Source organism: Chrysemys picta, chromosome 14, assembly GCF_011386835.1.
Source record: "Chrysemys picta bellii isolate R12L10 chromosome 14, ASM1138683v2, whole genome shotgun sequence".
Classification (NCBI taxonomy): Eukaryota; Metazoa; Chordata; order Testudines; family Emydidae; genus Chrysemys; species Chrysemys picta.
In genome coordinates, this window is record NC_088804.1 from 3,803,786 (window position 1) to 3,817,601 (window position 13,816).

The 13,816-nt window shown below is 63.0% G+C and overlaps 1 protein-coding gene across 2 annotated transcripts in view; it reads left to right on the forward strand.

Annotated features, from left to right (window-relative positions):
• The first annotated feature begins 1,998 nt into the window (after positions 1 to 1,998).
• LOC101931451 (C-type lectin domain family 18 member C) overlaps positions 1,999 to 13,816 on the forward strand; it is a 29,358-nt gene continuing 17,540 nt past the window's right edge. For both annotated transcript variants that reach the window (XM_024111186.3, XM_005309803.5), the window contains exons 1-4: positions 1,999 to 2,587; positions 3,853 to 3,944; positions 11,122 to 11,355; positions 12,594 to 12,691. In XM_024111186.3, the coding sequence (XP_023966954.1) occupies positions 2,458 to 2,587; positions 3,853 to 3,944; positions 11,122 to 11,355; positions 12,594 to 12,691 (554 nt within the window). In that variant the 5' untranslated portion in view covers positions 1,999 to 2,457. The remainder of the gene's footprint in view (positions 2,588 to 3,852; positions 3,945 to 11,121; positions 11,356 to 12,593; positions 12,692 to 13,816) is intronic.

The window sequence follows — 13,816 nt, forward strand, 5'->3', positions numbered from 1 at the left end:
CCTGTGCACTGGTGGCCCCCTTGTCCCGTGCTGTGGGGAACCCCCTGCAGCATGCGGGCGGGTCCAGAAACGGGCAGGCCCCCAGCCCCATTCTGCGGCAGGATGCCCACGCATCTCTGCCGGCCCTGCATTCCCAAGCCTGCCATGGGATTGCCTGTGCTTGGTGGAGACGCAGGGCCATTTGCTGCCTCTCAGTCCCTGGCCCCTGGCGGGCCATCAGCCTTGCTCTGTGGTGCTGCTGGGGCCAGTCGCTGTGGGATGCCCTGTCTGTAGGAGCTGGCTCCAGCCCAGCAGGTGTTGATGGGCAGTGGATGAGGACACAGGGGGTGCAGCTCCCATGCCAAGGCAGGAGACCTTATTGTGCAAGGAAAGTCCTGCTGAAGACCCTCCACTGATGAATTTAGCCTAGAGCCTGCCTGGAAACACCCGGCTGCCTCGTGCTCACGAACGTCCTGCATTGGCAAAGAGCTGGGCTCCTGGGGGAAGAGTCAGCCCTTGTCACGGTTACCCCGACCACCCTGCACGCAGCACCACCTACCCCTTGCTGCTGTGTGGCCTCCTCGGCTCTCCCGGCTCTGGGCTCTCTTCTGACCTCACTGGCCATTGTCCCCTTCACAGCACCTCCCCCCCGTTGGTGTCCCTCAGGGTTCTGAACCCGTCCCTTCCCACCCCCACAGCTCCCACCTCCAGGCAGCCTCCCCCAAACCGGCTTCCTCCCCTCCCACCGCAGGCCCTGCATGTCCCACCACCTTAGCCCCAGCACAGAAACTCTCGTCTTCCCTCTCAGCCCGGCTCCTGTGCCACCTGCTCCACCCCGGCAGCTCCCCGCCTGCCTCGCTCACAGGGAGGCCGTAAGGCTGGAGAAGCCGACTAGCCGGCCCAAGGGAGCCCAGGGTTCAGATGCAGCTGCTCCAACGTTCCCAGGTGCCGGGGTGTGGAAGGCCCAGTGGTAGTGGGTGAGGGGATGCCCCCGGGGCTCCACGTCTCTCCTAGTCCCCCACCCCGATAATCACAGCACCTTGTGATCGAGGCCCCAGGCTGGGATTCAGGAGACCCAGCTCTGCGTGGCCTGCCCGCGAGACGCTGGGCAGATCACGGAGACCAGCGTCTTCAGTGGTGGCCTCTGACTCTGGGGCGCCAGTTCCCTGAGGGCAGCCTTGGTGGCTGGTGCACAGCACCGCTGGGAAGTCAGGCCCTCAGCTGCTCCTCCCACAGCCAGTGGAAATCTCAGGGGTACTGTGGCCCCATTGGGCCCCTTCTCTCCCTGTGCCTCCATTTCCCGTCAGATTCCCCCTCCCATGGCGACGGGGCAGCTTCGTTCTCCAACGGTTGGGTGGGCTGCCGAGCCCGCTGGAGGCAAAGGATGAGGGGATAGTTATTGCTTCCAAAGAGCCGGTGCTGTGGGCCAGTGGCCTGGGCTATGGCTCAGGAGATCTGCATGCTATGCCAGCTCAGCCGGCCTGCTAGGCCCCTTCCCCGCTCCATGCCTCAGTTTCCCCTCCCACCCTTTGTCTTATTTATTTTGCTTGTAAGTGTAACTCCAGTGGGCAGTGGATGTGACTCCCAAGGACGGGCTGAATTCCCTGCCGCGTGTGGAGTGCGAACCAATTGCTGGTTGGCAGCCACCCTGCGACGTGTCCCTGGGGTGTCTGCACAATGGGCATGTTATTTTAACAGATTCTTCCCTCGTCCCAGCAGAGCCGCCCCCTGGCCTGCAACCGGCCTTTTCCCTAGTAACCTCCCTGGCCGCTTTCCCAACGGTGTAAATTACAGCTCCAGCAGGTTTAATTGATGGGGCAAAACAGGGGCGGGGGTGAGGCTCCCAGAAAACAAACCAGCCCGTCTCCAGCATGGACGGGTCTGACACGGGTGGGCGTTGAGGGCCCTCAGCCCCTAGCAGGACCATGATGAGCCCCATCCCCTGGAGTCGCCCGACTAGTCCCTGACGAGAGCACGGGAGGGGTGAGGGCAGGGGGAGGCTCGCACACCCTGGGGGGCGGGTTGGTGATGAGCTGAGAACAGCGCAGCATAAAGCCAGCTGAGATTCCCATTCATTAATCCGCCCCTTTGGAATGTTCCCCGGCCCAATCAGCCTGCCCCCGCGCGGCTCTACCCGGAGAATAACGCTCCAGTGATCACCGGGGCCTGCGCAGCGCCAGGGCTCGGGCCGGGGGGGCCTGTGCGGGAGGATTGCACAGGAGCCGTCTCTCCTTTCATGCCAGCGAGCGGTTGGCGGAAGAGTCTGGACAGAGCCATTACTCACCAGTCCCCCTTTTGTTTAACCGCCCAGCAGTGCTTGTCTGAAGTTTTGAATAGGAGCAAAACTTGGAAGCAACCAGAGAGAGACATAGCCCGGAGCCCGGGCTGCAGGAGCCCAGGATAACTGCGTGGCACAACACTCCTGCTTCATGGGGATCCGCCCCTTAACCTGGGAGAAGAGAGCACAGAGCCAGCTGAATGAAGGATAAACGGATGCCAGCGTGCCTGCTCTTGGCACTGGCCTGCAGCTTGCTGGGCTCTGCTTTGGGGGAGTTCCCGGTACACCAGCACCCCGAGAAGCTGCCCCCCCTGGTGCCACTGCAGCAAGGTAACTGACAAATTCCACTGAAATAACTGACTAAGGGGCTGGTCAAGATTTTCCAGCACCAGCTAAGCTGGTTGTGGGGGGCACATATCTGATCTCGGACTGAGGCTGGGGGAGCCCACCAATATATATCCTTGCAGCCAGTGCTGACCCTGTGCTCACTACTGGTGCCTCCTGGTGCACCCTGTGCCTCTCCGAAAGCCGAGGGGAGCTGAGGACACTCCGCACTCTCTGCTGGGCCAGGTGATGTGAATCGGTGCAGCTCTGGTGGCCCTGTTTACACCAGCGAAGAGTCTGCACACTGAGGTTAACGGATGGTTTGTTGGCGGGAGGGAAGGTCTCGGAGCTGCTGAATGTAACATCTGTAGCTGACAAGCGAGCGTCCAAACCTCAGACCGGCCGAGAGGCAGGGGAAATCCATTCCCTCGTGGCGGGAGTCAGGGCATGGCCAGGGTTTAGCCAGGCTGGAGGAGAGTCCCCAGCCTGTCTCTCTCCAAACAGATCATGGGTTTCAATCATTAGCAGCAAATATGATTTTCATTTTGCAATCTCTTTGCTCCCAGGGTCTGATTGCCACATTGCAGGGCAGTTAGCCACATGGCCAGGCCCAGTCGAGGGGGCCACAACCGGGGCCAGATTTTTTACCCAGCAGGTGCCAAAAAAAAGGGAATGATTTTCTACCGGGTGCTGCTAATCAGGTGGAGCCGGCCTGCCAGGACGCTGCTTTGTGCCTGAGCTACAGAAGGGATACAGGGCTCCCCCTGCCTTTCCCGTCAGCCCCCCATGTACTTGTGGGTGACCCCAGAAACGCCCCAGCAAACATGCTCCAAGTTCTCCCTTTTCTCTAGCTATTCTCCCCCGCCCCCCCCCTTTCCTTGCCAGAGCCTGGGGTGGGTCGCCCTATTCGTACCCAAGCAGCGAGACGCCCGGGCTGGCTCTGGAGCGGGTGTCACTGGCTCGCAGGCCTGGCCCGCTTTGTATTCTGCTAAAAGCCAGGCTTTCTTCTCTCCCTTGTCACCATGGAGATCCGTCTCCCTTCCTTGGCTGTTTGCAGGATTACTCCAGCCGGGGGCTGGGGCCCGGCTTGGCCTGGATTCGTGAGCTGCGGCTGCTGGAGGTGGCCTGGGCAGGGAGGCTGCAACTCCTGGAGTTGACTGCGGGTCCCCAGCTCAGCCATGCTCTGCTTGGGGCCTGGGGGGTTGGGATCTGGGCCTTTGCTCATCTCGAACTCGTGTTCCCCGACTCCCTGCTTTGCTCCCTCTGCCCAGCTCCAGGCTTGAAGGAACGTTTCCTGCTGCTTTCGCTGCACAACAAACTGCGGAGCAAAGTCCAGCCGCCCGCTGCCAACATGCAGAGGATGGTGAGTCCCCCTCTGCCTGCCTGCTCGCCCCCAGCCCCACGGGTCAGACGCAGCAGGGGCCCAGCAGGGTCCTGGGGACAGGCTGCGTTGATCACCCCATCGATCTCCTCAGGGGAGGGGAGGGTGCAACTGCACTTTGGGGGATCCCGTGGAGAATGCAGGGGCCAGATCAGCCCCTGGCACTGGGCGACGCCTGAACCCTTCTGGCTAGTGCTCACGCCCAGAGTCCCAGGGTGGGCTGTCCATGCCCGACTGCGCTCTCCCCATTCCCTGTCGGGCTCTGCTCCGCCCAGGCCACACGGCAGCGCGGAGCACGAGACAGAGCTGCACGGTGGACCTGGGACTCCTGCCGGGCCCAGGGACCTGCCAGTCTGGGGCCTGGGTAGGGGCGGGCGGGGCATGGCTGAGCCCTAGTGTGGGGCACGGACAGGAATCAAAACCACCACCACCCCCTGGGCACAATGCACCGGCCTGCACGGGACTCCACGGAGACACGGCTGAGCTGCACAAGGTCCAGGGCTCGCCCAGCCTGCTCACCTCCCTCCGCCCCATTGAACCCACAGCTCCGGGCCAGGGCCAACAGCTGAAAGAGGGAGGGTCTCTGTGCTTAGGGTTACCATATTTTAATAGTCCCAAAAGAGGACACTCCACGGGGCTCCGGCTCCGCCCCAACTCCGCCCCTTCCCTGCCCCAGCCCCGCCCCGGCCCCGCCCCAACTCCGCCCCCTCCCCTGAACGCTCCGCCCCCTGCTCCTCCCCCTCCCCTGCTTCCCACGAATCAAATGTTTGCCGGAAGCCTGAAACAGGCAGGCAGCAGGTAAGCTGGGGCTGGGGGCTGGGGCGCGAGGAGGCGTGGCCCAGTCCGGCCCCCCCGGCCTAGCGGCTCCCTCTGGTGGCCAGCCCCGGCCAAGAGGCTCTGGCCCCGGCATCTCCGGCTCGGCTCAGCTCGGGCCCTGGGGGGCCAGTCCCGGTTCCAGCCGAGCGCGCCGGCCCCGGTCCTAGCGGCTCCGACCCAGCTCGGTTTGGGCCCCGGTTCCAGCCGAGCGGCTCCGGCCTGGCCCCGGCCCAGCGGCGCCAACCAAAGGCCGAGCACCCCCAGCCCCGGTCCCAGCGGCTTCGACTCGGGCCCCAGTTTTGGCCGAGCGGCTCCGGCCTGGCCCTGGCCCACGGCGCCGGCCAGAGGCCAAGCACCCCAGCCCCGGTCCCAGTGGCTCCGGCCTGTCTCGGCTCGGGCCCCGGTTCCGGCCGTGCGGCTCCGGCCTGGCCCCGGCCCCAGCCCTGGGCGAGCAGCGCCGACCAGCGGCCGAGCACCCCCAGCTCCGGTCCCAGCAGCTCCCCCAGCCACGGTCCCCCCGACCCGGACCCGGCCCTGGCTGAGCACCGCCGGCCCCAGCGGCTCCAGCCCGGACCCAAGCCCCACGACCCCTCCCGATTTTCCCGGACATGTCCGGCTTTTTGGAATTTCCTCCCGGACGGGGATTTGAGGACCAAAAAGCCGGACATGTCTGGGAAAATCCGGAGGTATGGTAACCCTATCTGTGCTGCATGGTGTGTCCCCCCCTCCCTGCTCCCTTCAGCTACCACAGACCCCCCTCCAGAGGGTCTAGCCCCTTGGCCGGGAGGGGTGACCTTCCCTAGGGGGCCCCACACAGCCTTGCCCTCTGCAGCCCCTTGCCAGCACCAGCTGTCTGAACTGATTCCCTGCCCACGGTCACCTCCAGCTCGTGCCACCGGCCCACACGGCTCCTGGCAGCGCAGTCGGAAATAAGGCTGCACATTTCAGACCAGCCCGTTGATCAGCCAGATACCACGGGTGCATTCACGCGCAACCTGGAGGGGTGACCCTGCTCAAAGTGGTACCAGGACACACACACAGAGACACACACTCACAGACACACAGAGAGTCAGACACACCCACAGACCAACAGATACACACACACACACACAGAGACACCCACAGACCGACAGACAAACACAGAGACACCCAGAGATTGACAGACAGACACACACACAGACGCACACACACACACACAAACCGACAAACACAGAGACCGACAGACACACACACACACACAGACGCACACACATAGAGACACACACAGACACACACACACACAGACGCACACACACACACAGACTGACAGACAAACACAGAGACCCACACACACACACACACACACACAGACCGACAGACAAAGACAGAGACCGACAGACAGACACACACACAGAGACGCTCACACATAGACAGAGACACACACAGACACACACACACAGAGACACCCACAGACTGACAAACACAAACACACACAGAGACACACAGAGACCGACACACACACACACACACAGACCGACAAACACAGAGACACACACAGACACACACACACACAGAGACACCCACAGACTGACAAACACAAACACACACAGAGACACACAGAGACCGACACACACACACACACACACAGACCGACAGACAAACACAGAGACACACACAGACACACACACACACAGAGACACCCACAGACTGACAAACACAAACACACACAGAGACACACAGAGACCGACACACACACACACTGTCTAACAGTGACTCCAGCGCAAAGGGGCTCGGGTAGCAGCTAGCGAGGTCGTTCTCTCCACCTGCAGCCCTGCAGACTCAAGCTAGCTTCGTTCCCAGGCTGAATACGCTGGATGTTGCAGACAGCCCCATGGACCATGGACTCGGCTCCCTCCCGTGGCTGGCCCGGCCCCGCGGGACAAAACAGCAAACCCGTCTCAGTCACTCAGATGGGGGCCTCACTCTGGGTCCCGGGGAGCAGGTCGCTGGGGCCATGTCTGCAGGCACTGGCCAGACTAGAACCACGCAGAGGTAGCCGGCACTTCTCAGGGGCAAGATGTCAGGTGTCGGGCCCGCTCCTGCGGCTCTCCTCCCCACGGCCGGCCGGGGACAGCGGCTGCTCTCCCTGCCCCTGGGGGGGCTCACTGCATGGCGGAGAGGCTGGAGCTGGGCCGAGGGGGAAGCTCATTGCCCTGGTCCAAACGGCACGAGCATTGTGTGTCTTCCCCTCCCACCTCCCCGACAGCACAGGAGCTCCTGATGCCGTCCTTGCTTGAGCAGCTCCAGTGAAGCAGGGTGCCAGGGCAGGGCTGCAGCTAGCCGTGGTCCCCAAGGGAGCCATGGGGGGAGCCATCCACTTTGGGGATGGCTTTTCTATGGGGGCACCCTCCCTCCAGCCAGCGGGGCAAAGCCCCGCCCGGAAGCAGAGAGCCCTGCCCCACCCCCGTGGCTTTGAGTCTGTCTGGGGACAGTCTGGTCCAGAGGTCTGCCCGAGGTGGGGCTGGCCTCCCTCAGGGAAGTTCGGTGCTGGCCTGTGTCTAGCCCTCAGGATGGTCCCTGTCTACCAGCACGTCTGGGGTCAGAACGCTGGGCCCGGTACAGTGGAGTGTCTAACATCCACCTCCACGGGACCCTGCAGACGGGCACTGTCCCGGTGCATCCCGCTTCCCTTCTCCTTCCTCTGCAGTGCCAGGCCCATCCCCCCTCTGGGTGGGACATGGGACTAGGGGCCTCTCAGGCTGGTCCCATGGGGCAGGAGGCAGGCCCAGGTGGAGCCCTGGGCTGACTCCGTGGGAGGTAAGGCCCTGCCAGCAGGAGGGAAATGACCCATGGTACATCAGCCGCTTCCCCTCAGCCCTCTCAGCTGCTAGCGCAGGCTGAGTATGTCATTTGCAAGCCCTGGGGCAGGGAGCTGGGTGCCCGGGGCACTGGCTGGCAAGGGTGCGGTCGCACCCGCCTGGCAGCTGATTTGTCCTTACTGAAAAGCAAATATTCCCTCCCCCTGCGCCAGGGCGTGGCATGCCCAGCAGCAGCAGCTGCAGGCTGATTTGGCCCCTCGCTGGCGTCCCAGCACTGCCCTTTGCCCAGAGGCACTGAGCCACTTCTGAGAGCAGAGGAGCCCGAGCCCAGCGCCTGGGGTTTTATCTGGAGGGGGCTCAGAGACCCGGCGGGGCTGGATCCGAATGGTGCCACTGGTCACTAAGGGAATAGATTTTCATGAGCCCAGCACGCTGGTGGCTGAGTGCTTGTGAATCCGGCCCTAGGTCTATGATGGGCCAAAGCAACCCCCGACCTCTGGGGAGGCTGAAATCTGGCTCCAGCCCCCTATCCCTGGCCTCTCCCTGCCCCTCAGCCAGGGTGCTGCTTGGGGCAGCCAGGGGTGAGTGGGCCATGGGCAGGGAGTGCGTGGGGGCTGCGGGCACTGGGACTGGCACAGCTGGGCAGGCCAGGGCAGCACTCTGGAACAAAAGGCCATTAATCTCCTTGTCCTCCCAGCCTGGCACCTCGTTAGCAATAATTAACGGAGTTGGTTTAACTCAGGCAGCGGGAGGGGAGGTTTGAGTGGTGAGTGGGTGCGGGTGCTTTACGGCTGGTTTCTTCAAGGATAATAAACTCCCCCAGCTCTCCACATGGGTCTGGGGAGGAAACGGCCTTGTCATCCTGAATGGCTCAGCATAAATTCACTGGGCACCCGGAGGCGACCACGGGCTGTTTCAAATGTCGCACAGGCCACACTGCTCAGTCTGTGCACGTGGGTCACGGGTGGATCCAGCTTCCATGTAGAAACAGGACGGCAAGGGGCCCCGGGCCGGAGCGGTGCTGTCCCTTTAAGGGTGCACGGTGGCGTCTCATGGCCCGGTGACAAGCTAGCAGGAGCCAGGCAGCTTTAATCGGTGGCTTTGTTCAGCCTGATCCTATTTGCATGGCAATCGCTGGGAGTTTTGCCATTACTCTCAACGCTAGCAGGAGCAAACCAGCGAATAGCTTGGCTGTTTGCTAGTGGTCCTTTAACCGAGCTGTTGCTAAGAAACGAAAATTGCCGCCATTTTTGTGGGGCCTACCAAAACAAGCACCTGGGCTGCTTCCCCTTCTGGCTGTGCCCGGGGGGATGCTGAGCCCAAATCTGCCATCACCTAGGATGCACGAACCAGGAAGCTAACGCGTAGCTGGGTGATTCTTAGCATTGCCAGCCCCTAGGGATGGGCAAGAGTGTCAGGGAACCATGCCTTCCCAGCACCGAGGAGAGGGGCGAGGAACGTGGCGGTTCCCCAGGATTTAGTCCATGGCTGGCCCTTTAAAACCCCTGCGGCTCTGCATGGCAACCTCCACTGACAAGCACTGTGCCCGCGGAGGGCTCAAAAGGCCAGAGCTGTACTGAGCAGGCGCGGTTAACTCCCGATGCTGTGTCTCCCCAGTGCGCTAGGGCTGCCCTGCCCTCCGTCCCTGAAGAACTCCCCTGCTTGCCACCCTCGTCCTCGAGGGCGTTCCACCAAGCCCCCACCCACACCCATCTCTGGGGCTGAGGAGGGGGAAAGCTTCCCAGCAGGGCCTTTTACCCCATCCCCCACCCCTGGGGTCAGGTGGAAGGACCCCATGGGCTCCCCATGTGTCAGTCCCCGTCCCGGGGCTGGGAGCCTGGCATGTCTGCTGGCAGCGGTGAGGGAGGGTGACTCAGCGCAGCTCCCACGTGTGGCGCTTGGCTCCTGGCCTGTGAGAGGCTCTGTCATTTCCTCCTCCCTTCGGCTGCCCTGAGAGCTATGGAAATTGCAATTTTAACTGTCTGGAACAAGATGTTTTTCTGCCTGGGAACAAACAACTGCCTGGTCTTCCTCCCACCCCTGCGTGCCATCCTCCTCCTCCCACGCAGGCGGGGGCCGCTGGATCCAGCCCGCTTTGAGGGGTTGGACACTGAACTCACGACGCCAGGGCTAGACGCCGTCCCTGCCCCAGGAAAGCCGCCACATGCATGTCCTGGCCCTGCTGTGTCCCCCTGCCCATCGAGTGGGCACAGAGGGTCGGATCCTCAGCAGGCCTCAGTTGGAGCTCAGCTGCTTGGCACCTGCTGAGCGCTGGCCCCGAGCTCCTGCCCGCCCCCGGTGCTCAGATAGGGTTACCATATGTCCGGATTTTCCCGGACATGTCCGGCTTTTGGGGCCTCAAATCCCCGTCCGGGAGGAAATCCCAAAAAGCCTGACATGTCCAAGAAAATAGGGAGGGAGGGACCAGTGGTGCTCGGCCGGGGGCCGGGCCAGCGGTGTTCGGCCGGGGGCCGGGCTGGGGCCAGCAGTGCGGAGCCGGGGGCGGTGGTGCTTGGGCCGGGGGCCGGGCTGGGAGTGCTCGGCTGGGGGCCGGGGCCCGGGGCCGGGGCCGGCAGTGCGGGGCCGGGCCGGGGCCGGTGGTGCTCGGCTGGGGGCCGGGGCTGGTGGTGCTCGGCCGGGGGCCGGCGCCCCAGGGCCTAAGCCAAGCCGGGCGGGAGACACCGGGGCCAGAGCCTCTTGGCCTGAGCCGCTCGGCTGGACTGGGCCGCGCCCCCCCGCCCCAGCTTGCCTGCTGCTTCAGGCTTCCCGTGAATCAAATGTTCGCGGGAAGCAGGGAAGGGGGAGGGGCAGGGGGGGCGAAGCGTCCAGGGGAGGGGGCGGAGTTGGGGCGGGGCCCCTGGAGTGTCCTCTTTTTGGACACTTAAAATATGGTAACCCTAGCTCAGAGCCATCGGCAATCGCAGGGGCACAGCTAGGGTGACCAGATAGCAACTGTAAAAAATCGGGACAGGGGGTGGGGGGTAATAGGAGCCTATATAAGAAAAAGCCCCCAAAATCGGGACTGTCCCTATAAAATCGGGACATCTGGTCACCCTAGGCACAGCAGTGCTGGTGAGCACGAGGCCTGCGGAGAACCTGCTGCTCAGTGACTACCGCGGGCGGTCTCAGGAGGGCGAGGGCCCGGCCTTGGTGTCGAAGAGCCACGCCGCTCTGTGCCTCCTGCTGCAGCCCCTCGTGGCATGGACTGAGGCAAGCGGATTGGAAAGGGGCATGGCCTGAGCCACTGAGGGCCTGGTCAGCAGAGGGGATGTGAACCTGCAGCTCCCGCCAGCTGTGGGGAGCAGTTCGTGGCTGGAACAGCGCAGCAGATCCGAGGCCCAGGTGGTGACGGGAGGGGGGCAGAGATCTGGGCCGTCTGCTTTCACCAGCTGCCCGGGGGTTGTCCCCAAGGGGGGGGAAAGGCTGCAGCCCACTGCCCCTATCGTTATTACAATGGGCCCAGCGCCCGAGGCCCCTGCAGAGGCCGTGCTGGCCGGGCCCCCCCGGAGGCTCTGCCTGCTAACGCTCACTTTCCACGCTGACAGGACTGGAGCGAGAAGCTGGCCCAGCTGGCCCAGGAGCGAGCAGTCAGCTGCCTGGCGGGGGCCCTGCCCCGCCCTCCGCACCGCACCCAGCATGTGGGCTGGAATGCCCAGCTGCTCCCCGCCGGGGCGGCCAGCTTTGCTGCCGTGGTGGAGCTGTGGTTCAGCGAGGGACGGCGCTACGACTATCACGCAGCACAGTGCCTGGAGAACGCCACCTGCAGCCACTACACCCAGGTAAGCCAGCAAGGGACCCGGCGCTGTCTCCTCCCGGGGGCGCCAGGCACCAGCAGGAGAACAGAGTTTGGTACAGCGAGAACAGTTCCCTGTGTATCACAGAACCTCCACCACGTGACTGGGTGCTCCAGGTAGCCCAGGGCTGGAAGAGCAGGTGGCCTGCAGGTCAGGGTGGAGGCACATTGGCAGAGCTGTGTGTGGCGAGCCCCTGCTGGGCGCCGGGGTTCATCCCTGCCCAGGATCTAGCCCCGTGGCTGTCAGGGCCATGAAAATGCACCTAAGCCTGTTGGTCATTGCCTAGTCCCCATCACCGCCTGCTGTCCTCCGTCAGGGAAAGCCAGCAGGGCCCGAAGCGCCTGGCTGCTCACTCAGGTGGCCAGGGACAGGGCGTAGTGCTGGTAATGCTGGGCCTGACAAAGAGGGCTCCAGCCCTGCTCATGCGAGCGAGGCCCTGTGGGAGGCCTGGACCCCGCATATGCCCACATCGTCCCTGAGGGCGGGGCGGGGGGGGGAACGACCATCTGGTGAGCAGCCGGGGCTGGGACTGCTCGTATGGGATGGCTGGGCCCAGAGCTGAGCCAGCCCCCTCACACCCTGCCCCTGCAGGGACTGGGGAGAGGCTGGGCCATACCTGAGAATGCCCCGCCCCCCTCAGCCAGGGCACAGACAGGGCTTTCCCAGGCCGGGGGGGGGGGGGGGGGGCGGGAGCTAGGGTTGCCAACTTTGGTTGGACGAATTCCTGGAGATTTCATCGCATGACATAATCTTTAATTTAAGATTCATCTTTAATTCCTGGACAATCCCAGGCGGTTGGCAACCCTAAAGGGAGGGGAGCTCAGTGCTCTGTGGAACGAGCTGTGGCAGGGGTGGATCCAAGCAGGTCATGGTATGCGGGTAGTGTGACCAGAGGTCCTGATATTCAGGGCTTCCTCTTAGACAGGCACCAAATATCCCCCACCCCATCCCCAGGCGATTGTTCACACTGGCTATCTGGGCTCCCTGCAGAGCATTGGGCTGAGACTCTTTGGCCTGCCAGTTCAATAGTGGGGGTGGGGGGGGGATATCCCCATAGGCCTTTCCCAGCCCTTCGCAGTGTGACCCAGTGGGCAGCAATCGCCGGCCCTACAGCCACCCCGCGACTGCTGGCAACCCCCACACAGCTGGCACTGCGCCTGCAGCCGTGGGGAGGGTGTAGGCTGGGCAGGCGCGCTGAGGCCTGCACCATGTCTCTCTTGCAGCTGGTCTGGGCCACCTCCAGCAGGTTGGGCTGCGGGAAGCACGTCTGCATCGAGGGCCAGGACAGGAGAGAGGCTTTCGTCTGCGCCTACTCCCCGGGGTAAGGCCTCTCGGTGTGCACACAGGCAGCCTGTCTGGGGCCTACCGCCCTTCCTGCCTGGCAGGCACCTGAGCCATGTGCTCACCCCCCTCATCTCCCCCGGCAGCCCCAGTGAGCCCACACCACACCCCCCACACACACCCGCACCCCACGTCCTCCACCCCACCCCCGGCTGCAGGCATGGGTGAACGGGTCTGTCAATGCCAGAGACACTTGGTGGGTGGGGCTTGTAATGGAACATAAGAACGGCCATACTGGGTCAGACCAAAGGTCCATCTAGCCCAGTATCCTGTCTGCCGACAGTGGCCAGTGCCAGGTGCCCCAGAGGGAATGAACAGAACAGACAATCATCAACAGAAGCATCAAGTGATCCACCCCGTCTCCCATTCCCAGCTTCTGGCAAACAGGTTAGGGACACCATCCCTGTCCATCCTGGCTAATAGCCATCGATGGATACACCCCCCATGAATTTATATAGGTTTTTTTTTAACCCTGTTATAATCTTGGCCTTCACAACATCCTCTGGCAAAGAGTTCCACAGGTTGACTGTGCGTTGTGTGAAAAAATACTTCCTTTTGTTTGTTTTAAACCTGCTGCCTAGTAATTTCATTTGATGGCCCCTAGTTCTTGTGTTATGAGAAGGAGTAAATAACACTTCCTTAAAAACAACGAGGAGTCCTTGTGGCCAGGGCCGGCTCCAGGCACCAGCTGAGCAAGCTGGTGCTTGGGGCGGAGATTGTTCGAGGCGGCATTCCGCCCAATCCTAGGGTGGCACGGACGGTTTTTTTTTTGTTCTTGTTCCGCTCCGGCTGCCCTGTAGGGGGCGGCAGTGCAGAGAACCAGAGCACCCTGCCGGGCAGTCCTCTTCCTTCCCTCCCTGCCGACCCTCGCGGCAGGCGGCAGGAGGCGGCGCAGCGGGAGGGGCCGCGTGGCAGCGCCCCTGCTGTAGCCCTGGCCGCCCCCTTCTCTCTCTCTCCCGCCCGCTCCCTCCCCCTCCCCCCCCAGCCGGTCCCCCTGTACCCGCGCTCCGGCCGTGCCGCAGGTTTGTTGTTTTTTGTTTTTTGCTTTGCTGTTCTGGCCGCCCCGGGTTTTTTTTGTTTGTTTTTTTGCTTGGGGCGGCCAAAA